At 45.4% G+C, this 27,928-nt stretch overlaps 1 protein-coding gene across 1 annotated transcript; it reads right to left on the reverse strand.

The window, feature by feature from the left end:
• Positions 1–2,863: 2,863 nt before the first annotated feature.
• On the reverse strand, positions 2,864–27,726 carry CRHBP (corticotropin releasing hormone binding protein). Its single transcript, XM_084833424.1, has 7 exons — positions 27,537–27,726; positions 27,049–27,136; positions 17,827–17,984; positions 9,075–9,285; positions 6,541–6,689; positions 4,854–4,971; positions 2,864–3,628 (listed from the first exon to the last, which is right to left on the reverse strand). Exons 1-7 carry the CDS (start codon positions 27,609–27,611, stop codon positions 3,471–3,473), a joined length of 957 nt encoding a protein of 318 aa, XP_084689550.1. The 5' UTR covers positions 27,612–27,726; the 3' UTR covers positions 2,864–3,470.
• Between the last annotated feature and the right edge of the window lie 202 nt (positions 27,727–27,928).

The following is a 27,928-nucleotide window of genomic DNA, read 5'->3' on the forward strand; positions in this document are numbered from 1 at the left end:
CCAGCCATGATAGGCTACGTAAATCTTTACGAAGCCTATCATGTCTTTTTTTTTTTTTTTAAACAAGACTGGAAATGGCGGCGGTGGTGGCGGCGGCCGGTTGGAAGACCAGCCGCCGCAGCCGCCGCTGCAGCTGCTGCCGCCGCCCAGAAGATCCGCCCCAGGTAAGTCTCGTCCTGGGGGGGATCTGCGGGGTGGCGGGGGGGTGGCAGGCCATTCCGCCATGGAGTTCGGGGGGCCGAATGTACTGGCGGAATTCTCTGACATCCCTATTTAAAACGGAAGCAGAAAGCCCCATTTTAAATGCAGGGTTTTAGGCTGGTGTAGAGATGCCCACAGTGGGAGATTAATTCCCAGAGTCCACTGATGGGAAAGCCCAGGAATTATGGTCACCTATAATCTCAGGGGTTGGATCCAGATTTAAACTGGATTAACTATGCTGGCGGAAGTTGATGTCTCCACTGCCTTCTTCCCGCAGCAGCCCCTCCAGCCCCCTGAAAATGCTACACATTAGTCAGGAGTCCCTTCTGGATGGAGTGAGCTGGTGTATGTGTGTTGGGGTAGGGTGGGGGGAGGGCGGATCCCCCAAAATCTGGTAGATGGACCTTTGTCTCATGGAAAGCCCCTTCCTCTCATGGAAGGCAATTCCTGGATTCAACCAAAGGTATTTTGCCTACCATGATTCCTAGCATGACAAGAGCCCTATTCAGGCCTGAATTATGCCTGAAAAGGATATAGTAACATGCATAAGAAGCACAGGGAAGCATGTGCTGGCTGTGCCCTAATGCCCTTGCTTGCACTCACTCATGCCCTAAGTCCCAAATCTCCCCATGTTGAGTGGGGAGGTTTGCAGAGGGCTTCTACTTGTATTTGCTTGAATGTGAGTAAAACCCTTTGCACAATCAGGGACGGTGATAAAGTAGGTTTCCCAATCACATGAAAGCTTCTGCTGGCATTCAAGTGAATGTGAGTAGAAGCCCCCTGCATATCTCCCCATGCAACACAAGTTGGGAGCAGGATTGGCGTGTGTGGCCCCACCCCTTCTACATGTGTTCCTGTACTCTATTCAGGCATACCTTCTGTAAAGGGCTGAGGAAGTTCCAGAACCCATGTCTTGCTCCAGCTCCTGGGATGTGACTGATGGAGAAACTGCAAGACAGGGATGGAATTCTAACTCATGAAAATGTAGGTCCCTCCAGAGGATATGATAGAACATTCTTCCTTCACCATTAAACAGTGTGTTTGCCTGGTCTCTTCATCAAAGTGAATGGATTAAATTACTGGCAGAAATTTAACCCAACACAGTACAGCAAACTGTGGCTCCTTGCAGGCCATTTCGCTTCAGTCAGCTGGCAGGCTGAAGAGTTATAGCTAAAAGCTGGAAAATTGCAGAACTTTTAACATTGAAATCTTGGTATATGGAACTGTGGCAAATAGCCATGGCAGAAAAATTGGCATACCAGCTGAAACTAGCCAAAGGCAAAGGCAAAACATCTGACTGTTATAAAACATGGGGGGATTTTATTTTATATACTAATCAGGGACAAACACAGCAGTATTTGTCAAAGCCTTTCCTCAGGCTGTGGGAAAGAGACTAAATATAATCTGTTATGGTGAAGAATTATAAAGAAAACCTCCAAGCAGCTTATGGATTCTACCTATATCTTGGTTTGCAAGGTAAAGGGGAAAAAATATACATATATGTTAAATGTACCACCCAATGCATGGACCTTGGCAGCAGGGCCAGCAGGCATGATCCTTCTCTCCTGTACATATTGACTGAAAGCTTGGACCAGAGGAGAGGTTTGGGGTTTAGACTAGGGATGTACAGATTTTGTGAAATCTGTTCTGTGTTTTGTGGATTGTCAGAAAGAACAGTCTTTCGTTCTGTCGTCCCCTCATTGATGGAATTGGATTTTTTAAGGGATGTAGGAAAATTTCATTCCACCTGCACAAGTGCGCACTAGCATTAATGTGCACCAGCAGAAGTGCAAATTTGTTAAATCCTCCAATAGTTTTTTTTAAAAAAAGATCTGCAAGTCCATGGAATCCATGTGACTCAGAAAAACCCTATCCATTGTGGAATCTGCAGGTTGGTTCATAGAAATCCAAACTCATTTGAATCTGTTGTGGATTTCTCCAACATCCCTAGTTTAGAGGAGCTCATCTAAAGATAAATATTTTCTGCACTTGCAGCTCTGTTAAACAAAGGTGGGTGTATTGTCAATCTTGCAGGATCGACTTTGTTTTTCACTAGAACCCAAAGGTCCTCCAGCCATAGCCTGGTGCAAAAGACATACACTTAGAATTAAAAGTATTCTGTGCCCAGGAATTTGTTTTGAGTACCAGAACTGAATGGAGCTCCTTCCACACAGAAATCCACTATAATTTGGTTATAAATTGCTGCTAGTGTTACATTATTGCCATTCAGAAATCCTTGCCAATGTACTGCAAATCACCCAGAGACCAGTAGATCCAAATCTAAAAGATGTGAGATTGGCGTGTTTGTATGAACCAAAGTAGTATGTGAGAATACTAACAATTAAGGGAATCTCTGGAAATGTTATCTTGCTGCATTACCAGCAAAACATCACTTTCCCACAGCTACCTCAATGACCAGGGACAAACATACCTGTGTATAAACGTCTCTGTTCATGGATGCTTCTGCCCACAATTTTACAGAATTAGAGACTAGTACAAAAACCCTAGATTTTTCATGTACAAGTTTAGTTGATATCCACATTAATGTAACTGCAATGACCTGCAGGCTTTTCTTTATTGAGAGAAATCCACAATGATTGTTTCTAGGAAGGCAACGTACTAGTTGACAAGGCTCACAAAGGAAACCCTGCACAGAAAAAATAGATTTTGCCAATACTTTGAATGTATTTATTCATGTCTGGACCAGTAGAAGAAAAACCTTTTCATGCTATAAATTTTATTAAAAACAACTAATTATACATTTGTATTGATAAGTTAACAAGCAATTAATTTTGCACACACTAATACAGAATGTTCTCTTACAAAATCAGTGTAATTTCTCTTTCTGTATGTTTTTAGATTTGCAGCTGATGCAAAATAGGGAAAATTGCTATGTGAACTTTATGGTGTTCTAAGTTTTGCATGTGCACTCAAAATAATTACAAAAAGTTGTGCAAGTGTTTGAAATCATCCTTGCATTATTTGGAAACATGCACTCTGATCCAGTGTGTGTGCTTTTCTTTTGCTTTGAATCATTGGATGTTCACGTACATAAGTGTTGTTTTTGGAATCCAAATTTGTGTGTATTGGATTTACTAAAAATACACTTGAAGACAATATATTGCAAATGCTAGGATTAATACTGTTCTGATCATGGAAATAATGATTCAGTATGAAAAGATACGTGTTTATACACTAGAAAGGTTTCATAAAGTTAACTGCTCAAAATTAACACGACATTACAACCAAGAGTACAGCTGTACGGCTTCTCAAACACTTGAAAAACAGAAATCTTCAAGGCTGTTCTCCTTTCTGTTTTCCAGTTCATGTTGATCTAGCTGATGGTACTCAAATGTGACACGATTGATATGTTTGCCACTGGAGACCATTCTCAGCACAGTGTTGTCGCAGCCAATTTTCATTTGGGCTAGTCAAAGAGAAAGAGCATCTTGTTATGTTTGGAATTGGTAAACATAAACAAATGTGTGTAAACATTGTTTACATCAACAATGATGTATTGTTTTAAATCATTTGAAAATATATTGATTGATTGGATATTACCCTGCCCTGCCTTTCTTCCACAAATGGCGCTCAAGGCAGCTTACAATCACTAATAAAACATATATAATAAAATAAAATATATGATTATAGATCTGAAAGAACTTGAATGGACTGCGCCACTACTTTATCAGCTGTATGTTATACAGATACAAATTCCTAAAATGCATGTGTTTTGCCCCAATCCAGTAAGGTTGGGTAGAACCAGCTTCCACATGGACTGAACACCACGTATGGATAGTAGAGGGAGATGTCTCCCTGGATGCGTAATTGTATTTCAATGAGCTCTTGGACATGGTTCACCCAATGCAACACCTTATCATCCTATATAGAACCAACCATACTACAGCTCACCTGGGCATTACTGCAAGGGGGCAATTTTCACTGATATGTTCATCAGCATCAAAGAACACCCTGCTTCATCCATTTTTCAGTGATTGTTTCAAAAAGGGATTAAATGCTTCACTCATTCCAGACATATTGCCCTCACTCTGAATGGGCTTAAATTTATCCTCAGTAACATTAGCACACAGACAAACTGATTGGCTATGTAATCTCTTGACACGATTCCCTGATGGGCTAAAACAGGAGTGTTTTAGCCTGAGGGCTGGATTGCCACTACAGGCCATGGACAACATCTAAAGTGGGGTTGGCCACCCCCTTTTTCACACACCCTGAGACACCCCATCAATATCATTCACATCCGTGTACACACACACACACACACACTTATCCAGCTGGCCAGCCTCTCTCCCCAGGACCCCATCTCCTCTCCCCAGGTGTGGACTGGCTGTTATCTCCAATCAGCACTTTTCAATGCTATATTTTTGGTTCTGAATACCAAGCCTCAGACCTCAGTCAAGAGAAGTAATAATCCAAGAACCACATTGGCATAATAAAATTCCCCCTTACCTTAGGACAGCAGTGGGAGTACAGAGGGCAACCCAGAGCATGGCAGTATGCCAGGGTTGCAGTCAAATAACAGCAAAAATATGTAGAACTGGAGTATTCAGAAATCAGATTTTGTAGTTGTCTTTTTTCCTATATCAGTCTTTGGTAACATTTAAATGAGAGACATTTAAAAAAGAACTCACCAGGGCCATGGAAAGAGTGGCATAAATCTGCTAAGGGGGACATCTTAGAGGGATCTAACCCATTTCCTCCCAACAGCTCCACAAAATCTCCTACTCCACCACAGCCTGCAGAGGGTTTCTGAGAGAGGGGGAGGGTAGAATAATGTGTAACATTGTTGAATAAATCAAATACTTCTCTATACGTTTATTTTAGTAAATGAGATTCACCTGAAAAATTAGGCTGCTTTAGCTTTGGCTATTGATGTTCTAGTTTGAAATCAAGCACTCTGTTCGCCATTAGACGTCTTAGGTGCAATCCTATGCATGTTTAGACAGACATGCATAGGATTGCGCCCTTAACATACTGCTGCTGAGGAAGCGCCACTGAAAAGATTAAGGGCTGCAGGGAAGCATTTAGAAAGTACAGGTGGGGAATATAGAAGAAATACTTCCTGCTGTTTGGGGGTGGGCTCTCTGAAGTGCCCTGTGTTTTTTTCCTTCCCTTCTTTGCTGTGAGTTTGATGTGGCTGAGGCATATTATTGTTACAACTTTTAAACATGAACTGTTTAGTGAACTGTTTATAATGTGAGTATAATATTGATATTATTGGTAATTGATAATGTTAACTGCCCTATTGGCATGTCTTATGCTTATTAAATTTTTTGATATGCTTTAAAGGAGCTGCCCTTGAGTTAAAGTTGTATTGCAATTTATTATCCCCCATAACAAATAACTGACATGGGTAAAAGAATCTTCACAGGGTCAAACTGCACACTGCATTAATTGTGTAGCCTGTAATTGAGGTTTATCTTTCTTTTCTTTTTTTACTCTAGAGTAAATGCTTGTGGGCCTGACTCAGATCAGGACCACCATGCACAGGGAGGAGAGGATTAAACTTCCATACCCCACCAATTGCTTCCTGACTGCCTCTCAACAAACACCTGGGGATTTTTTTTAAAAAGCCTCTGTTGGTAACAATGGAGACTTTTTTCTGTTTTTAACCCACGCGTGGGAAGCAAACAGGAGAGGAAGTTTAATCCTCCCCTCCCAATGCATGATGGTCCCAATCTGAATTGGGCCCACATCCTCTGGAGTATAAAAAAAAAGATAAGCCTCAGCTCCATATTACACAATTAATGTAATGTATAGTTTTGACTGATTGCCAGTAAAAGATAGAGTTCCATCTAACTTCGCATGAGTGGACTTCTATTTGAACAAGAGCACTTCTTTTTCTTCTTCTCCCCTGTAGTCCCCTGCACAACCACAAATCTGCTCTGGAGGCTCTTTCAAACCTCCACAGCAGATTTTGGGAACACATGGGTTGTTGTGGTGGGAGGGGGAATCCACTGTTGAATGAACACCATTGATGGACAAACACCTTTACTTCACCCATTGCATGTATTTTGGCCCTGGTTAGAAGGTTAAGCTGGTAATTCGTTGCTAGCATTATACTAGGAGATCTTCCAACATAGGAAAAGCCCATTTCATCTGTAGGAGGTATTTGCCAATTTGGAGACAAATTCCTATGCCCCTTGCATGTTAACAGCTGTACATCCAGAGTAAGTGCAGGTTTATTATCTTTACGTAATGGGTCACTCAGAATAAGTACTAGTAACACACACACATACACACACACCCCTATATATAGGACTCACAGCACAATCTGATGATTCATGTAACACGCTTATGAAGAAGTTGGCAACTCACGTTTAAGTGGAGGCCATTCAAGTGTCCCAACATAAGATCAGATATTTTTATCACCACTGGGTAGATTATGGAAAAGCTGCAATTTCTGTGCTGATGAGGAATGACCATGGTAAACCTTCCAGCAGGGGTCTGAGAGATGACATTGCAAGCTTTAGTACAGGGGAAAGACACAGAATTACTTAGTCACAATCTGTTCACCAAAAAGTAATGCAGACTTTTTATCGGATGTCATAGGACCAAACTAGATTAGGGTCATGTGTGATTGGGATTTCTGAACCCTTCATTTCTCTCCTGCCAAAGTAGACATTAAGGGCCTTAATTCAGATTGGGACCGTGACACTGGAAGAGGGGTGGGGGAGTTAACCTTGTCTCCCTCTGCACCATTTTCATGATATAATCCCCCCAAACTGTGATGTGCCCCATTACGGAAAACTTGTGAATAGCCATATTTTCCCCCTAACAAATAGCAGCTTCAAGGAGTGATGTACTAACCTCTCTCTCCCCAGTGCCATAGTTCTAGTCTGAATTGCACTCCCCCAAATGTGCATTTTGGACAACTGTAAAGATGCAGGAGATCTGAACATCCCCAACATCTTGGGGGATATAAGGGGATATCTACACTATGAACCTATATTGACTTTATGCCAGTTTAACTATCATGGTTTCTTCAAAAGAATGTTGAGAAGTATAGCTTTTTATGGGCTCTGGAAGTGTTCTGACATAGATCACTATCCCCCACTCCCATAAGGGAAAAACTATTAAAGCAGCTTAACGGTTTAATGCTATACATGTCTACTCAGAAGCAAGCTCCAATTAGCTCCCAGGTAAGTGTGTATAGGAGTGCAGCTTAAGTCTGATTTGAGCTGTGCACTAAATCAGGGGCTGGCAGGTTTCAGGTCTGTGGGATCAACTTTGTTTTTTTACTTGCAACCCACCAGTTAGAACAAGGTACAAAAGATATGCAGTTATAATTTTAAAATTCTGAGCCCAGGAATTAGTTTTGAGTACCAGAATTGGATGGATCTCTCAGTTCTTTCACACTAAAATCCATTCCTGATTACCCCAAGCTTTTTTCATTTCAACAGTATAATTTAGGGCAGGTGGGACGAAGCCATTTTGTTACTGCTATTGTTAAACAACTGGGAGTTAGGAGTCCTTGCTCTGATCTACCGAAATCACACAGCAGTCCACCGATAGATCCAGATCTACCTTCTTCATACCTTGGCCCTATATGTATTCCTTTCTTACTCTCAAATGGCATACGGTACTCTTATTTTATTTCAAGACAGGGATTCTATTCTTTATCACATGTCCACCCAAATCTGCCCATATTCAAATATGGAAACCAGCCTCTGGATCAAGGCTTGTCTGTGGGAGCAATGTGATTTTGGAATGCCCTTCCCAAGGAGGCTTGATGGGCATTGACACTACAATCCTTTTGGCACCAGGTGATGACTTTCTTATTTGGCCAGGCATTTTAGATGAAAGGTTTGCCTGCTCTTTCATTCTGTGTTATTCAGGCTGCCCCCTATTTCTGTTTATTGTTGTATTGTTATGGTTGCTATTGTTTTGTAAATTGTCTTTTTATGCCTTGTGAAAATCATTTTATTCACACTCTTGTACTCTTCCTTGGAATCCTGTGGATGAAGGGCAGTTAAGAAATATTTCGTAAAAGTAAATAAATATTGGACACATGAAATATTTCTTTTGGTCCAATAAGCCAGTGTCTTAGAATGAAAGTGCAGGTTATTAGACATTTGAAGGCATGCCTGAAAACTATTATTTAGTCCTAGGCAAGTACAGTGATGCAGCTAGGGCTGGATCAAGGTCCAGCCCCCCTCCCTCAAAATAACCACCCAGAGAACAGCAGACTCCATTAATGAAATTCAAGTAGTCATGATTGTGCTGTGATTTAAGTGAGTTTAAAATGCAAAACTGCACAAGCGCAGAGTTTTTTTAAAAATCAGGGTTGTGGTTGTTGTTCTAATATATTAGGAATGTAGAAGCAGCTTTAATGCATGGAATGGCAGTTGAAGGGGGAAGAGAAATGTTAGTTGTGTCCTTCACAACTGAAGTAATACATCTCCATTTAAAGCTCCCCCCCACCCCTTAGACCATTAAGTCCAGGGTCCAAAATTACCTAACTGCAAGTCTGATCAAGTAGCACAACAGCCAGTATGATTACCATTGAAACTGGCACATTTATCTCCATTTACAGTATATGATTCAGGAAGATTTCAGAAAAAAATGGTTGGCACCCTGATGCTTAACATTTGCACTGCCCTAATCACCTGCAATGTCAGAATAATGGCTCTCCCTTGTCATATTATGAGACAGCAGTCAGTGCACATACTAACTATTCTAGGCATTGGTTTTCTGGTGCAGCAAATCTTAAGACTGGACCATAGGGTGCTTTTATCACAGCACTGCTCATGTAGATGTAGGCCCCTTGATTTTTCCTGACTCAGAGATTCCCCCCCTCCCCGCACTTTTTGTTTCTTTCTACTCAGATAGTAACATGAAACAAAGCTTACGGAACAAGTTGGTTTTTTTCTTTATTGTTAATGTGAATCCATTTCCTGGGTCATGAATCCTGAAGAAGATCATGGCCACATTCTGCGACGACCTGATGGTGCTCCTGATGCTGCCCCCTTCACAAAAGTCTATATATCTTTCGGAGGTGGGGAGAGGATGATCCAAGGAGCTAGGAAACTTCTCACCTTTCAGTATCCAGCCATCAAACACCTAGAGGGATGCAGCAACACAGAGGACAATTAGGGTTTACATTCTGCATTCTGATTCCCAGAACCACAAAGTGGCCCCCAAGTAACATCTGTGCTGCCTTCATCTCCCAACGCACAATCTCAATCCCTTACATGTGAAGCTTCGTGCTGATCTTGCCTTACAGAAATATAGGGCTTCTTCACATGGATCTTTTATCCTGCTATTGAGAGTGGTTATTGATGGAAGTTTGCAGGTCCTTTAGATGATGTTGTTAACCTCCAGGGTGTCTCCTGCACTAAATGACCGTTATTCCATTGTTTAAAAGATTGGAGATAATGAGCTATCGAATTACAGCGTTTGAGTTCTGCTTGAGTTACCTTGGTGAAAAGTGGAAAACCTGCAGTAACAGGAGCTAAACCATAGCACCATCTAGTGGCTGTATAATGAAACATATAGAAGACTCAGATGAGGGGGAAAAGGAGGGGGAAGGGGTGGGAGGGAAGCACGTGTAAAGGGAGCCCGTCATGATCCTGCATTTAAAACGGAAGGAGAAAGTCTTGTTTTAAATGCGGGATTTTAGGCTAGTGTAGAGATGCTCACAGTTTACAATGCACAAAGCGAGCTGTTCCAGAGAAATCTCACTGAAATTAAATGACTGCTCAAGAATGAATGGCTTAAGAGTTTAGAGTGGAAGCCTGAAGATCAATCCACATTTTGCTGATCTAGCAGGGATCTTAACATTTGTGTGGGAAGGAACCATATAACAGGCTCTGCCCATGTACTTCTGAGTGCACAACTAGGCATGATGTAAGAGATCCTTCAATAGGAGGATTAAGTAGCAGTCATGGTGGAGCAATTGGGATTGGGATTGCAGAGTGGAGGGGGCTTAACCCTTTCCTCTGCAACGATTTTCTGATGAAAATCCCACCCGCACTTTGCCCTGCAGAGGAAAACATACAGGGGTGCAGAATCTGGCCCACTTGGGGTCCAAATCTGGCCCTCTGGGGTTCTCCAGACAGCCACACCCCTTTCTCCCAACCACTAATTGATTGGTGGGTTCCTAGCTTTTGTGCATCCCCCCCCCACCTTCTAAAAGGTTGAAATGCCTCTCCTAAGGCTTAGTTACTGGCAGTTATAGCATCATGACCCAGGAGTCCAGCAGTGACATGGACTCTGAAGCCAAAGATCCAGTGGTGCCAACAGAGGAAACTCCAGGCTGCGCACCACTGCAGAACTGCCAGAGCCCCCTGAGCCCAAGCTTCCTAAGCCTAGCCCTATGACCTGACCAGCACCCTCATCTACAACAGCCCCACATTCCAGGGAGCCAATGCACCGACACCAGCAGTGTGCCAGGCATGGACTCTTGGAGAGATGGAGGAGTGCTAGGCTACAAGCCAGGGGCCTGTCCCTTTAAGGCTTCCATTCTGAAGGAAAGGGTAAATGTCTGGGGGCATTTCTACACCAGCCTAAAATCCTGCAGTTAAAATGGGGCTTTCTGCTTCTGTTTTAAATGCAGGATAACAACTGACTCCCTTTACATGTGCTTCCTTTTCCCTTCCCCTTCCCCCCTCCCTTATCTGAGTCTTCAGTTATCTGTCATTGATCCCACTCCTCTTCTTGCCGCTTTAACTCTTTTCAGGAAGGAAACTCAAGCGGAACACAATGGGGTAATTTGATAGCTCATTATCTGCGATCTATTTAAAAACGGAACAAAGGGCATTTAGTGCAGGAGGGTCATGGCGTCATGTAAAGAGCCCACAAACTTCCGTGAAGGAGCAATCTGAATTGCAGGATAAAAGCCCGGTATGAAGGAGCCCTGGGATTGTAGCATAAAGGCCTCAGTCTGGCCTCAGACTTTGGCTGAATCTACACATAGCAGTTATATCATTATCATAACTATTGATGCCCATTGGTGTCATGTGTACCAATAGTTATGATAACAGTATAACTGCTGTGTGTAGATTCAGCCTTTGTTGGAGCAAGTTGCTTGCTAGGAGATCTCCTGGGTGCCCAGCCCTGCCCTGCCTCTTGCTGTCTGGTATTGATCGCCATGGGCTTCTGCTCAGGCCAGAACAGGACGCACAATTCTAAGCTAAAGTAGGCTGGTCTTCTTTGGTATTTTGGCCCTGCCCCCTTTCCTTGGCACCACCCCAATTTGCCTTCAGCCCCACCCACCACAGGAATGCAAGTCCTGAGAGCTTCCCTGAAATTTAATTAGGCCTTTGGACCAAAAGAGGTTCAACACTCCTGCCATATGGTATCTATATGTTTTCCCACGCAGGACAAATACCAGCTATGGGGGTGGGATAGTTTTCGTTGGGATTACCCCCTCCTCTTCCAGTGAGAAAGTAAATATATTTGATTTCTTGGTGTCAGAATCCAGCTATCCCAATAATTGGTTTAAAAAACAGTAACTTTAATGTTTACTATTGTATGCTTTTCTTTTTAAATCAACTGTAGTGATAAGGCATGGACTGGATTTTTTTTTTAATTGGTCAAAACAACAGAGTAGACCTGTATGGGATTGTGTGGTAAGTTGTAGAATTTCCTCCCTACCAAGGTGCCTATGGCCTCAACGCTGCAAATGTTTAAACAGACTTTTTTTTTTAAAAAAAAAATTCTTTTAAGCCACTTTTTCATCAGTGAGGTCTTTTTATCTCTAGTTTTAAAATTAATGACTCAAGGAGTTTAGTATTTTTATTTTATCTATCTCGTTTAACTGAACTATGTTTTAAAATTATTCTTATGCTGTTGTCTGGTTCTTATTGTAGTTTTGTTTTATTGTATTTTATGCTATTTATTTTTATGTGAGCTGCCTTATAAGGACTATGGGTTGTATCCAAAGTGCCCCTCCCACCAATGAAATGGCTATTGTCAGTGGAAGTCCCTGCAGTCCCTCACATGCCCTCAAAAACGGCTCCAGTGGGTTGGGGGACCTCTGATTTTGGGGTGGTGGTGGGAATGGCACTGCAAGGGGAGGAGAGGATGGGAATGTTCAGGTACATGGGCAGAAGTCCATGCATGCAACATTAGATTTTACCTTATGTCCTAAAAGGCTGCCTATAAATAAGTGTATAAATAAATAAATAACATAAAATAAGTCTTGAAATAGTAAACACAGTGCGCTACAGTTTTCACATGTAATATTATATCATGGTTTGGCATTCCATACACAGACTCAGGTTCACACACTCCAGTTATTGATCCTACTTTGCTAATGTTATCAATTTATAGTTTCAATATATAGTATAGTTATATTATCATTATTACATTTATATCCTGCCTTTTTACCTCTTGCAAGGAACCCAAGGCAGCTTACATGGTCGTTCTTCTCTTCATTTTTATGCTCACAACAACCCTGTGAGGTAGGTTAGGCGGAAAGTCAGTGGCTGGCTCAAAGTCACTCGGTGAGCTTCATGGCCGAAAGGGGACTAGAACCCAGATCACCCAAGTCCCAGTCCAATGCGCTAATCGCTACATCACACTGGTTCTTTTTTAGGAAGTCCTGGGCTACCAGTTAACCACCTGCAGCTGATTAATATACTTCAAGAAAGGATACAAAAAGCATCCGTTGCCAAGTACAATTCTGGGTTACTAACCAGAATTAGTGAGGGAAAAATCTTGGAATTTATTTTTCATTTATATATATATTATATGTGTGTGTGTGTGTGTGTGTGTGTGTGTACTTCATCCAATAAAACATCACACCAATACATGAAATAGCCCAGCCTTCCCTAATCTGATGCCCTCCAGATGTGTGAACTTCAGCTCCCATCAGTCCCAACCAGCATGGTCAGTGGTCCGGAATCTTGGGAGTTGTAGTCCAAAACATCTGAAAGGGCATCAGGTTGGAGAAGGCTGGGATAGCCTAAGCTAAAGAACAATAGTCCTTAAACATTCCTTATTAGTAAAGATTTCAAGATCGGAGGGAGCAATCCTATGGCTGCTAGACAGTGGCTAGACAGCCATAGGGGATGTTGTTTTCCACGAACTGACCTCAGAGCCTGTGCTCTGAGGTCGGTTCCCAAAGAACTGACCTGCCCCCACTTCCGTGCTGCCTCTGAGGCAGCGTGGAACAGCCCCATCCTCCGTGCTCACAAGAGGAGCACAGAGCGGACGGAAAGGGGCATGGCTGGGGGTGTTCTGGTGCAGGGAGAACGTAACTGCCTGCACGACACATCCTACGTGACATACAGCAGCCTCCTTTCCCGCTCTGTGCTCCTGTCTAGCTGCTAATGCAGGGCAGGAGAAGCGTGGAGGGAACGATCCCCCTCCGTGCTTCTCCTGCCCTGCTTTGGATAGGTGGTTGCCTCCAAGTTCGGAGGCGGCCGCCTATCTAGATAGGATTGCTCCCTTAATAGTTTAATATGAGAGCATTTATCTCAGTCCCAGGTCTTACCCAGCTCTGTTTAAGCTGACCATCTTGAAGGTACAGGGGAACCTCCCCACCACCATCTTGAGGAAAATCTTCCCCAGCTACTATTTGTATTAGGAGGAACCAGGATCTTGCCAAGGGTAGGCATGGTCAGGAAACTACCGAGGCCCACACCCCAGCAAGGGTCTACTGACAATTGTCCCTGGAGTTGCTCCTCCTCTTCACCATAGTAACCTTCTTATTCACCTGCCTCTCCCTCTAGCCCAGACAATGGTGAGGAGGAGAGCTTTTGACAAAAGCAAGCACTCCAGCTGAGTACCTCATAAAAGCCTATACTGCCAAAGACTAACCTCTGTGAAGGCAAACCAGCTCTGCAGCTGAGTTGATGTGCCATCAAGGGTAGGCATGGTTGGGCACCTGCTGAAGGCCCACACCCCAGAAGGCGCCCACTGACAAGAGCCCCTGGAGTTGCTCGTCCTCTTCACCATGGCAACCTCCTTGTTCACCTGCCTCTCCCTCTAGCCCGGACAATGGTGAGGAGGAGGAGGAGGAGCAGATGTCTCTGCCTGCTTCCTCACTGGCTCTCTGCCTGTCAAACATGCAAGCAGCACCAATGATAAGAAAGAGAACGAGGAGCAACAGCAGCTGCTGACCAGGGCGGTGAGACGGTAGACTCACTGAGGGAGGGGCACCCTGAGGGTGTGTTGCCCAAGAGCCTTCAAAAACCTGGAGCTGGCAAAGGGAGGAAAGCGCCCATTTGGGCAAACAGAACATGACCTCATAGAACAATACCAACATCTCTGAAAGGAATAAAGGATTTTGCATGTGTGTTTCTCTTCAGGGCCAGCTCTACCATTAGGTAAAATGAAGTTGGCCATCTCCATTAGCAGCTTTGGGACACCCTTAAAAGACAGTAAATTACCCATGTTTCAGTATTTTTTTTCTAGCTGGCAGGGGGGCAGGGGAGTGCCATTTGGATTTTCCATGTCAGGCACCAAAATCTCTTGGGTTCTTCCTTTTTCTATTTTGAGCCTATCAGAGCAAGTTTGTACAACTGTCTGTGCTTGTTCACATCAAGCATTAAATAGTTACTGGTGTTTCCATGAATATGGATAAGAAAATAGAATTTTAATCCATGGTCTATATTTATCAGTGTGTTTGAGGCTGGTTGATGAAGTGATGGGGTGGTGACCCTTTTTGTTAAAGAACAGTCCCCTGTTGTCATCTTTAGTAGCTGCGGCGGGACTGCTCCCCCACGCTGCTTCCTACTGCTGATCTACAACGTTGACCAATCTGTTCCACATATGACTTGGCATTAACATCAATCATAAGTCACCACTTTATGCAGCAGTAGTTAATTACTTTGACATTCTCCGTCGTTTTCCACATGAAATGTTTTAATAATTGTGCTTAATTAGAAGGGACACATTTCTGGAGCCTGGCATTTAAACCTGGCGCAATCAGAGTGTTCAGTATGCAGTGTCAAATTAGTGACACTATTAGCATGGCAGGCTCCCTTTCAGCTGTTGCTCTTGTTTTTGTCTCACTTTGAAGTTTGTGCCAGACACAAAGAAACAGATGCTGGTTCCTGTTCCCCTCCCCAAAGATCCTCCGAAATCCAAAGATTCTTGCATTCAGCAGTGAGTTATGCATATGCTGCCTTGCTCTCTGAACAAATGCTTGCTGCTCTTAGCTCAGATCACCCTGAATCAGTCAGACAAGTGCATTGACAGAATGGCTAACTCATTATATTTACTTATCAATCACTAACGTGCTCCACTTCAGGCCTTTCCATAAGAACAATTTTTGCTGCAACAAATGCACAGCTCTTATCTATTTGTTGCATGCGGTCTAGACACTTACAAGATTGGGCTTTGATTGAAGAGACATTTTCCCAGCACTGGATGTGCTGCATTTTGTTCCTGGGAGAACAAAGTTCTTCCCCTAGATAGAGCATTCCTGGGCTTGGATCCAGACTTAGTCGTGCCTCGAGTAGACCCACTGAAACCAGTCATGACTAACTGAAGTCCCTTGATTTAAATGGCTCTCACCATAAGCATGACTGAGTTTGGATCCAATCCTCTGTTAACGAGCTTGCCAGGTGGTACTGCAAATGTCATAGGCACTATTGTAACAATTTCCACAAGGGCAGCAGTGTTCGGGCTCCTTCACACCGGGCTTTTATCCTGCAATTGCGATTGCTCCTTCACAGAAGTTTGCAGGCTCTTTACATGACGCAGTGATCATCCCAGGCGTCTCCTGCACTAAAAGCCCTTTGTTCCGTTTTTAAATAGATTGCAGCTCATGAGCTATCAAATTACCCCGTTGTGTTCTGCTTGAGTTCCCTCCGTGAAAAGAGGAAAATCGGCAAGAAGAGGAGTGAGATCAGTGAAAGATAATGGAAGACACAGATACGGGGAGTGGGGAGGGGAGCGGGGAAAGGAAGCGCGTGTAAAGGGAGTCAGTTGTGATCCTGCATTTAAAATGGAAGCAGAAAGTCCCGTTTTAAATGCAGGATTTTAGGCTGGTGTAGAGATGCCTAGTTCAAAGACCATTCAAGGTGCTACAAGACTTTTTGTTGTTTTTACTCCAGCAGACTAACATTGTTGGATTCCAAAAGACTAACACTGCTACTAACAAATTTATTATGCTTTCATGGCCTAGACTCTACTTCACAAAGTTCCCCTCTAAAGTCACAGTATTCTGTGACCTTTTTAAAAAAAAGTGTTTTATTTTTTAATGCTTTCTATCAATGAAATATAATTGGTGACAAAAAAAGTTGAACATAACTTACTCTCACACCCATGACAGCCAGTGTGGTGTGACAGCCAGTGGTAAGAGTGTTGTGCTAAGGCCAGGGAGACCCAGGTTCAAATCCCCACTCAGTCACAAAGTTCATTCACTGGTCTTGGGCTATTCACACTCTCTCAGTCTAACCTACCTCACAGGATTGTTGTGAGGATAAAATGTCAGAGGGGTGACAACCATGAACACCACCTTCAGATCCTTGGAGGGCGGAGGGGAGTAAATGTAATAAAAATGAAATAAAATAAATGCATGGCTATTGAAATGGAAAAATACCACTTGCATTGTTAGCATGGGAATGTGTTGCTGAAGTGCTGAGAGTCACGTAGGCAAAAGAACGTAGTGATTGAATTAGTGCTAGAGGTAGTGATTGAATTAGAGGATGGTAGCTGATTAACTTACTGCACATGACTTACTGCACAACGCCTAGCAGGGCCCTTGTCTCTGGAAACTGGAAAACATCCTTTGAAGGAAGGTTGTAGCCCCTTGATTCAGCGCTGCACCAGATACTGACCAAAGCTTATGTCATGTGCCTTGTTTACTTGTTTGTATTAATACCAAATTCGCCAATTGTTCTGGGTTCAGTCCCAAGGGGCCACACTGGCAACTCTTGAATGCACCACACCTTGGTGTTCTGGTAATAAACGTCAGCTCAAACAAAAGGCGGTATCTGTTTTCTGGCCAAGCCCCACAGAAGGGTAACATTCTGCAATACTATTAAGAAGCAAACCCACCATGAGCAGACCTGCAGAGGGGGGAATTTAGCATAAATAATTTGTGAGTGCTTCCACTTGCCACATTTATGATTAACTATATCCTGGAAAACTTTCAAGGAGGGGTTAAACCAGGGGAGAGAAACCTCTTTCAGCCCAAATTCAGTTTCAGAGAAGCTTTCAGGGGCCAAATTCCAGTAGTAGGCAGGGCAGAAGGCCATGGGGGGGGGGCAAAAGGGAGCCAGGCCAAAGTACAAAAAATACCAGCATATTTTAGCTTAAAGCTGCAACTGCCAGTAGCTTAGCCTTCGGAGAGGCATGTCAACCTTTTAGAATGAAGGAAAAACTGCACAAAAGCTGGGAAAGCACAAAATGATTGGTGGTCAGGGGAAGGGGGTGGGGGCCCTCTAGGGAACCCTGGAGGGCTGGATTGGTACCCCAGGAGGGCCAGATTTGGCCCCCAGGCCTGAGGTTCCCCACCCCTGGGTTAAACCATCAGACACTATTTTGACCCACACTATCAATTCACATTTCCAATGCGAAATTCTCTTTTTCCAAAAGGAGTCAATTTGTGGTCAGTTCTGGATATTTGTTTCTCTTCTGCTATGCTGCACATGCTCACACTGTCTGGAGTCCTGTCCAGACAATCAGTTATTGCAAACCTCATACCTTCAGAAAATCTCCCACTTGACAGTCAATGTTGACGAAATCAAAGTCTAACATGATGAATTCCTGTGGGTCTCCTATGAAGAAGGTTGCACAATGCAGCTGGGGCTGCTCCGCAGTGAAGGTGAACCGTCCTTCAATGCTCAGCATGTCGATGCACCCTTCAGATGAGAACAAAGACAACACAGTGATTCCTCTTTTCTCTCGGGCTGATTCGCATGTCACATTTTGTACCCAACTGCAGATACCAAGAGTACAAAGTATGCAAGCTCAATCTCAAATATGAGAGATACATGTATGTAAAATTAGGTATATATCTCTTTCAGATACTCAGAAGTGGCAATAGAGAAAGAATCCCCGTTTCTGATTATTTTAAAGCAACTCACACTTAGTTTTACACAAGCACACACTTCACACTTAATGAGAGTTGCATGAATTTTACACTTGAGTGTCCAAATTCAATCTGTAAAGGGGGAATCGGCCCATAAACAGCTCCTGGTTCAAGATTCAGCTACATACAGTACTAAGGGGCAAGCTACATATTACACTAAGCTTAGCTGACCTGGTACCCTCCAGATGTTTTGCACTAGAACTCCCATAATCCCTGACCCTTGGCCATGTTGACTGGGGCTGATGGGAATTGTAGGCCAAACCATCTGGAGGGCACACGGTTGCCTACCCCTGTATTACACACATACTGGTGTAACTGGAGCTTGGTGACCATTTTTGAGTTTGACAACTTCAGTCCTCCACCCTGCAATAACTTTTCTCCCTGTGGCTATTCAGATTTGAAACCCCATGGGGAAAAACCACTGGGAGGGTGTGATTTCCAGTAGGGAAAACATTAATCACCCTCTTCCTGCCCACTGCCTTCTCACTCTCCATCACACTTCGGAAGTAATTTTCCCTCTAACAAAAAGAGGTTACAGTCATACATATTTGGGTCTAACATGCAGCTTGGCCCTCACATACAGCATTTATACCAGTGGTGGGGAACCCCAGGCCCTGTGGCAAAATCCAGCCCTCTGGGATACCCCTTCTCTGCCCCCCATTTCTCCCAGCCACTGATCATTGGTGGTTTCCTGGCTTCTGTGCAGATTTTTCCCCATTCTAAAAGATTGAAATGCCTCTCCGAAGGCTTGGTTACTGACAATAAGAGCTTTAAGCTAAAATGTGTGGGGTGGAATTTTTTGGTACTTTTGCCCCACCCCTTTTCCCTTCAGCCCTACCCACCGCTGGAATGCAGCCCCCAAGAGCTTCTCCAAAGTTGGATTCAGCCCTCAGGCTAAAAGAGGTTCCCCATTCCTGATTTATATGATGCTTTTGAATTTTAGAGCAGTGCAGCTCTAGAGCAGCTTTCAGCAACAACCCCGTGAAGTCCATCTTTACTAGTATCTCCACATTGCAGTTGGGGGAGGAGGGTGAGAGGTAATGACTTAGGGGTGCATAGAATATTCATGTGATATGAGATTTTCACCTGTGACTGCCATCACATCCCATAGGAAGCTGCTTTATACTGAATCGGACCCTTGGTGCCTCTAGCCCAGTATTGTCTACACTGACTGACAGTGGCTCTCCAGGGTTTCAGGCAGGAGTTTTTCCTGCCCTACCTGAAGTTCCTGGGGCTCAAACCTGGGACTTTCTGCATGCAAAGCAGGGGCTCTACCACTGATCTATGCCCCTCCCCGCACTCCGCTCTCATGGGGGAAAAGACCCATCGACTGGAAGAAATGTTCTTGGGACCATTACCCCACTTGCTTATCAACATAAAACTACACTCTGAAGAGCAATGGTGAAAATAAAAGAGGCAAAGAAGACGATATTGAATTAGTGCAATAGATGGCAAGTTTTCAAGCTTCCAAGTGCTCCAGTCTCTTGCAGTGCTCTTTAAGCATGGGAAAGACATAAAGTGTACTTTGTGCTCTCTCTCTCTCTCTCCACCACCACCCACTTTGAAAAACACTGAGGGCGGGGGGCTGACGCACACTGTATGGCTTGAAAGGCTGCACTCTCTTATCTATAGAAGGTGGATGTTGGGGAAGGACCATAGTTCAGGGAAGGTGTCTGTTCTTTGCTTTGCATGTAGAAGGTCTTGGGTTCAATCCCTCTATCTCCACTTTAAAGGAACTCAGGTAGAGGTTGATGAGAAGGACCTTTGCCCAAGACTCCAGAGAGCTGCTGCCAATCAGAGTACACATTATTGGGCTAGATGGACAGACATCCCAATCTGGGACAAGGCGAGTTCATGTGTTCTTAACTTAGTCCAATAAAAAGTCTACTTTTTAATGAGTCTGTTTCCTGCCTCCCAGCTGAGCAGAGCAGCGGAAACTGCTCCAGCTGGTCTAGGGACTACAGAAGCAAGCAAGCTAGCTCCCAGAGAGTGAGCGATCATAGCGAGCAAACGGGGAGCAAACAGGAGTTGGCCAGGGGAGCTGTAGTGGCAGAGGAGACAAAGGAGACAAAGGCAAAGAGGGAAGTGGGCTGGAGGAAGCCCAGAGGGCTGTCCATTTCCTGCTGAGTGGCTGTGAGGTCACCAGGTGCTCCTGAGAGCTTCAATTAATTGGGGGGGTGTGGCCTGAGTATTCCCAGTAGCTGAGTGGGCAGGAAGCTTCAGTCTGTTTCCAGCCTCCCAGTGGAGCAGAGCAGAGCAGAGCAGAGCAGAGGAAGCTGCTCCAGCTGGTCTAGGGATTACAGAAGCAAGCAAGTTCCCGGAGAGTGAGTGATCAGAGCAAGCAGACAGGGGGAGAAAACAGGAGTTGGCCAGGAGAGTTTGGCAGGGGAGGTCAAGGGGGAGGCCCCTAACATTTTTTAAAATGTATTTGTCTTGTTACACACACTTCCATACCAGTGGGACTCTGTTTTTAACCTGCAGTGAGTAGAGGACCAGGCACAGGCTACTCTAGAACAACCAGGAAGCTAGACACAAAATGGGAAAAGAAACTATGGAAGGACAACACTCTCCAGTGGTGGTGACCTGCAAGGTGTGTGCGATGTTTGTTTTCTTGCCTGAGAACATGGACTACATATGCAACAAGTGCAAGTTGATCACGCTGCTGGAAGAAAAAGTAAGAGGACTGGAGTGGCGAGTGGTGACCCTCCAGGGAATAAGAGAACATGAAGCATTATGGGACAGAACAGTGGAACTACAGCAGCAAAGCAAAGAAGTTGGAAGAGCAACAGCAAGCTGAGGCAGAAGAGGAAAATGCTGAGGCGAGGAAAAATGAAAGAGAGGATACTCCTTGGAAAAGGGTGATAGTTAGGAGCAGAAGAACTAGAAGCCACTCTGCACCAGTGGAGGCAGTGGAACTAGGGAACCGCTTCCAGGTACTTGAGGATGAGAATGGAGGACAGCCTACAGAGGAAGAATTAAGGGGAACCTGCATGAGAGCGAGCAAGAGGCCGAAGGTCAGCCAAGCAGAGGCGATGAACCCAAGGCCTACAGCTAAAAGAAGAGAGGAGTAGTAGCAGTGGGAGACTCCTTGCTGCATGGGATCAAAACCCAAGTATGTCACAAAGACCTGTGGACTTGCCAGGTATGCTGTCTTCCGGGAGGACAGATTAGAGATGTGACTGAAGGGTTGCCTACACTCAAAAAGCCCACTGACAGGTATCCCTTTCTTCTCATCCATGTAGGAACAAATTATACCGCCAAGTGGAGCCACGAAGAAATCACATCAGACTTTGAAGCTTTGGGAAGGAAACTCAAGAACTTTGGGGCCCAGATAATTTTCTCATCCATCCTTCTAGTAGTTCGAACAGGGATAGAAAGGGAAAGAAAAATACTCCAGGTGAATGACTGGCTATGAAGATGGCGCCAACGAGATTGATTTGGATTCTGGGACCACAGGCTATACTTCCTGGAAGATGGCCTGTTGGCAAGGGACGGATTGCACCTCACAAAGGATGGGAAGAATGTGTTTGGCCACAGCATGAAGAACTTCATCAGGAGGGCTTTAAACTGAATCCCACAGAGAAGGGAAATGTAAAGTTGGGGGTAACAATGGATGAAGGCTCATGCACTGCAATGGAGAGAACAGCTCTAATAGCACCCAGTAATAGTCTTCAGAAACATGTAGGAAGAAAGCCAGACCATGAAGCACATGGTCTTCGATGTCTATATACTAATGCCCAGAATATGGGAAACAAACAGAACGAACTTGAACTCTTAATACAGGAGAAACATTATGACTTGATAGGTATAACTGAGACTTGGTGGGATGACTCTCATGACTGGGATACAGCAATTGAAGGATATAACTTGTTCAAAAAGAACAGGAGGAACAGAAAGGGAGGTAGGGTTGCACTATATGTTAAAAATACTTATCTCTACACAGAAATACAGGAGGATGAGCTTGGTAGCCCCATCGAGAGCATCTGGATCAAAATAAATTGAGCAAAGAATAAAAGGAACCTGGTGGTTGGAGTCTACTACTGGCCACCCAATCAAGGCCAAGACAAGGATGAAACTTTTGAAAAGCAAATAACCAGTGTTTCAAGGAAGCATGATGTAGTAGTAATGGGGGACATCAATTTCCCCGATATTTGTTGGGAGACAAATTCTGCAAAACATGGCCCCTCCAGGAAATTTCTGACTTGTGTGGTGGATAACTTCCTCCTACAGAAAGTAGAGGAAGGAACTAGAGGATTGGCTATCCTTGACTTGATCCTAACCCACAGAGATGACTTAGTGGGTAAAGTAGCAGTTACAGGAACTCTGGGGGAAAGCGACCATGTTATACTTGAGTTCATGGTTCCAAAGGAAGCAAAAGCCGAGGGTAGGCAAACACGTACCCTGGATTTTAGGAAAGCTGATTTTAATAAACTCAGAACAATAATCAGTAAGGTCCCATGGCAAGCGACTCTAACGAGAAAAGGAGTCCAAGATGGGTGGGAGTTTTTAAAGAAGGAAATTATCAAGGCACAATTACAAATAATTTCAACAAGGCGGAAGACAAAAGAAGAAGCCAATGTGGCTTCACAAAAAGCTAAGAGATGACCTGAAAACAAAAAAGTACACATATAGGAAGTGGAAAGAAGGCCAATCAACAAAGGAAAAGTACAGGCAGGTAGCACAGAATTGCAGGGATGGCGTCAGGAAGGCTAAAGCTGAGAACGAGCTGAGGTTAAGAAGGGATGCTAAAAACAACAAGAAGGCTTTCTTCAGCTACGTGCATAGTAAAAGACAGAGGAAAGCAATGGTTGTTCAGCTATTAGATAAGGATGGCAAAATGATAACAGATGACAAAGAAAAGGTAGAGGTGCATAATTCCTACTTTGGCTCAGTCTTCTCCCAAAAGAGGGTCTATGACCCTCCTGGCAAAGGTGAAGTACAGGCTGAAGGGGCAGGACTGCAGCTTGAGATCGACAGGCATATGGTCAAGGAACACCTAATTACTTTGAATGAGTTCAAATCTCCAGGGACAGATGAACTGCAACCTAGAATAATGCAGGAACTGGCAGAAGAAGTCTCAGAACCGCTGTCTATTATCTTTGAGAAGTCATGGAGGACAGGTGAAGTGCCAGATGACTGGAGGAGGGCTACTGTTGTCCCTATCTTCAAAAAGGGTAAAAAGGAGGAACCTGGGAACTACAGACCAGTCAGTCTGACATCAATCCCTGGGAAAATTCTGGAGCACATCATAAAGCAATCCATCTGTAAGCACCTTGAAAACAAAGCAGTGATTACTCGAAGCCAACATGGATTTGTCAAGAACAAATCCTGCCAGACTAATCTGATCTCATTTTTTGATCAGGTAACCTCCCTTGTGGACCGTGGGAATGCTGTGGACATCATATACCTCGACTTCAGCAAAGCTTTCGACAAAGTGCCCCATGATATCCTGATGAGCAGACTAGCTCAAAGTGGGCTAGATGAAACAACGATCAGGTGGATCCACAGTTGGCTACAGGATCGGACTCAAAGAGTGCTTGTCAATGGGATCTTCTCAAACTGGGGAGACGTAAAGAGCGGGGTACCACAGGGCTCAGTCCTGGGCCCAGTGCTCTTCAACATTTTTATTAATGACTTGGAGGAGGAGGTGCAGGGAATGCGGATCAAATGTGCAGATGACACAAAATTGGGCAGGATAGCTAATACCTTGGAAGACAGAAACAAAATTCAAAGTGATCTTGATAGACTGGAGCATGAGGCAGAAAACAACAGAATGACATTTAATAGGGATAAATGCCAAGTTCTGCACCTAGGAAAAAGAAACCAAATGCACAGTTACAAGATGGGGGATACGTAGCTCAACAATACTACAAGCGAGAAGGATCTTGGAATTATTGTAGATGACAAGCTGAATATGAGCCAAAAATGCGATGTGACTGCAAAAAAAGGCAAATGCTATTTTGGGCTGCATTAATAGAAGCATCGCTTCCAAATCCCGGGAAGTACTAGTTTCCCTCTACTCAGCACTGGTTAGACCTCATCTGGAGTACTGTGTCCAGTTCTGGGCACCGCACTTTAAGAAGGATGCAGACAAGCTGGAGAAGGTTCAGAGGAGGGCAACAAAGATGATCAGGGGACTGGAAACAAAGCCCTATGAAGGGAGACTGAAAGAACTGGGCATGTTTAGCCTTGAGAGGAGAAGACTGAGGGGAGATATGATAGCACTCTTCAAGTACTTGAAAGGTTGTCACGGAGAGGAAGGCCAGGATCTCTTCTCTATCATCCCAGAATGCAGGACACAGAATAATGGGCTCAAGTTACAGGAAGCCAGATTCCAGCTGAACATCAGGAGAAACTTCCTGACTGTTAGAGCAATACGACAATGGAACCAATGACCTAGGGAGGTGGTGGGCTCTCCCACACTGGAGGCATTCAAAACGAGGCTGGACAGCCATCTGTCAGGGATGCTCTGACTTGGATTCCTGCATTGAGCAGGGGGTTGGACTCGATGGTCTTGTAGGCCCCTTCCAACCCTACTATTCTATGATTTTATGATTCTAAGGTAAACTGTGCTTATTTTGTACACATTTAAGCGTAACATCAAGGGTAGGGAATGTGTGGCCCTTCAGCTGTTGTTGGATTGCAATTCCCAAACAGCCATAGCCAGCATAGCCTGTAGTGAGGGGTGAGGGGAATTGCACCCTGGTATCATCTGTGGGGGGGGGGGGACACAGATTCCCTATCCCTGCTTTACACAGAATTGTCTTGTCATGAACTCTTTCTCTTGCATTTCATGGTCTTCTGGCCCTATTGTTTACCATTTCCCCCCTCCATACCCATTCCTCCCTCCCTCTCTCTGTATGTGTACCTGCCAACTGAGAATAATTTCATCCATTTTATGAAGTGAGCTGTCATACATGATCTGTCTTTCGGCTCCATTCCATCCGTCCTCAGTGAACAAATCAAAATTCTCTGCCCCAAAGATGCTCTCACAAAAATGCCACCAGCAGGAATAGTACACTAGCACATCTTTCTTCCCCATCACTGCCTCCTCACTCTGCCCTGAAGTGTCTCATTCAAAATCCTCCCTTTAAAGGAATGGTTTACAGAAGCCTACGTCAACCTAGTGCCCTCCAGATGTTGTGGACTTCACCTCCCATCAGCCCCAGGCAATGTGACCAATGGTCAGGAATGCTGAGGTTGTAGTCCAAAACATTTGGACGTGGAAGGGCTCACCATTGGCATGAGTAAAACAGCAATGAAGAAGACCATGCCTCAGAGCATGTGTGGAGTGATTTCCTCTCAACACAAAAGAACCAAACCCAGCACTGACAGAGTTAGGATAGGCACTAGGGGGACTCCAGAAGAGACAGCATGACTTCTAGGAAGAGATGGCCCTCAGTTTCTCAATGAAGCAGTAAACCCAGTCTATTCCCTTTGCCAACTTCTGCTCCATCCCCTTCCTTCCCAAAGGGCACCATTACAGCCCGCAGCAGCCAAATCTCAGCTCAGCCTTTTCTTCCTCCCCTTTCCTCAACTGCCTCTCCTGCTGGATTTTGTCATCTAGGTCAGCATCATCCAGTCATTAGGCCCTTCCCCAACCCTGTGCCCTCCACATGTGTGGGACTGCAACTCTCAGAATCCCTCAGCCAGTTTTCTCTCAATCCAGGGCATTCTCCGGCATCCCTCACACACCGATCTGAATAAGCTCATCACAACCATATCTGCATTCTTGCTGGCACTGCAGGCAGGGGAGCTGGGTTCAAAAATTTAAATCCCATCATCATTTGCTTCTGAAATTATTTCTTAACCGCTTATTTTAACAGTATTCCTTTGTAAGCATGGGGGGGGGGGAGATACTGGAGTAGGAACCTATCCTGGAACTGAGCCCTGTGAAGGGGAAGCCCTGGCTCTCCTCCCCTAATTCCAGATAAAGGGATGCCAGCTATGTTTGTGTATTGGAAGCTTGGGGTGATCAGATACCAAAGAAGACAAGAGTTTTCTCACAGCTGACTAGAAGAGGGGATTTCTGCAATCTGTGCTTACCAAAATGTTCTCTACTACTGTGCAGCTTGAAAACTATCCATGTAGCAATGCCATTGTCTCTGTTCTATTAAGACAGAGGAACCTTGCCTAGGAAGGCAGTCTGCACATGCACAAAGGCACTTTCATCTTCATTCTTACCGAGGCTAAGCTCAGGCGTTCAAAAAGGGGCTCCATGACAATTACTTCCCATTAATTCTCACCTCGTCCTTGCTTTCCCTCCATAGCCTTGAACTCATCCATTCTCCAAGGAGCTTGGGCAGCACGCATATGAATCTCCTGCCTAGGGTAGGCTGAGAGATACCGACTGACGGGCTGTAGGACACCCAGAGAATTCCGTGGAGGAGTAGAGATTCAAACCCAGGACCCTCCAGTCCTAGTCTGTCCTCTAGCCATTACACCAGCCTTCCCCAACCTGGATCCCACCAGTTGTGTTGGATTACAACTCCCATCATCTCTGGCCAAAGTCATCACCCTGCACTATGCCACACTATGTCTAGCTCATTCTTTACACCCATTCCCTAGGAACCCCGAATCCACCCATCTCTCTCCCCAGGGTTGACCTACTCGGCTTCCAGTCCCCAACTCAGCTTCCCCAATCCCATCATCCCCAGGTCAGCATGACTGAGGATGATGGGATTTGTAGTTGAGCACATCTGCAGGGCGCCAGGCTGCCCTAGCCAAATCGCCTAAGCCTTGCGTTGCCCCAAGAGCCCGGAGCGCCCCCCGCTCCCCGCCCCCCGGCAGCTTGGCTCGCCAGGCACTCCCCGCCTTCTCCAACCCGAACTCACGCAGCGCCCGGCGGTAGATCTGCCCCTCGGAGAGTTCCCTCTTCAGCTCCGCGTTGAGCAGCAGGAACGGCTCCTCCTCGCCCCTCACCTGGGGACGCAAAAGGCACAAAGTCAGCCCCCTCGAGGGGCGCAGCACCAGCAGCTCTCTCGGCGGAGGCTGGTGGTGCCGACGCGGGTGGGGGGGTCCGCTCTGGGTTTCCCTTTGAACCAGCCAGAACTCTAGAGGAGCTATCCAAGGTGCTGAACCCATTGGGGTGTGTGTTAGGGTCCAGCACCTTGGACAGCTCCCGTAGAGTTCTGATGGAGACCCAGAGCGGCTCGACCGCCCGCGCCATCGGAACCACCAGCCTCCGCCGCTCTCCCTCCTGCCCAAGCCACGCGCTCGCCCGGGCGAGGTGCCATGCCAAGCCTGGGCCAGGAAGGGCCAGAGGGGGCGCCCAGGTCGCTGCGAGGCGAGGGGCGGCAGAGCCGGCGGGCCTTCTGCTCACCGGGACGAGCCGGCTGTCCCCGTCGAGGGCCGCCAAGAAGATCAGGAGGAGGCGACACTGGAGCCGGAGAGCCATGCCGCCGCCGCCGCCGCCGCTGGTCCTCGCCGGGGTGGTGCTGAAGTTTCCTCTCCTGCCTGTGCTGCTCGGCGGCGGCGGCGGCGGCGCGTCCGGGGCTCGCTCCCCCCGTTTCTTTGCCAGATCCTTTTTATAGAGCCCTGGGGAAGAGGAGGACCCTGCCCCCTGACTGACAGCGTAACCCATGGTAACTGCATTCTTGACAGGGCGGCAAAGTGCGTGGCGATGACGAGGGGCCGCCTTTGCCGCTGCCTGCGCCACTCGTGCCCGCTCGCTTGGCCGAGAGGGCGGCAAAAAGCCCCCGGGAAAGCTCTTTC

The sequence above is a fragment of the Heloderma suspectum genome, chromosome 2 (assembly GCF_057233095.1).
Source record: "Heloderma suspectum isolate Gila_16-S chromosome 2, 16-S_ref, whole genome shotgun sequence".
Taxonomy (NCBI): Eukaryota; Metazoa; Chordata; class Lepidosauria; order Squamata; family Helodermatidae; genus Heloderma; species Heloderma suspectum.

Excerpts from the sequence above, each read along its gene's own strand:
- CRHBP (XM_084833424.1), bottom strand. The coding sequence starts at position 27,611 with ATGGCTCTCCGGCTCCAGTGTCGCCTCCTCCTGATCTTCTTGGCGGCC. Across the intron at positions 27,137-27,536 it reads GGGACAGCCGGCTCGTCCCG|GTGAGGGGCGAGGAGGAGCC; the intron begins GTGAGCAGAAGG and ends TTGCGTCCCCAG. Across the intron at positions 17,985-27,048 it reads GATCTACCGCCGGGCGCTGC|GGTGCATCGACATGCTGAGC; the intron begins GTGAGTTCGGGT and ends TCTCATCTGAAG.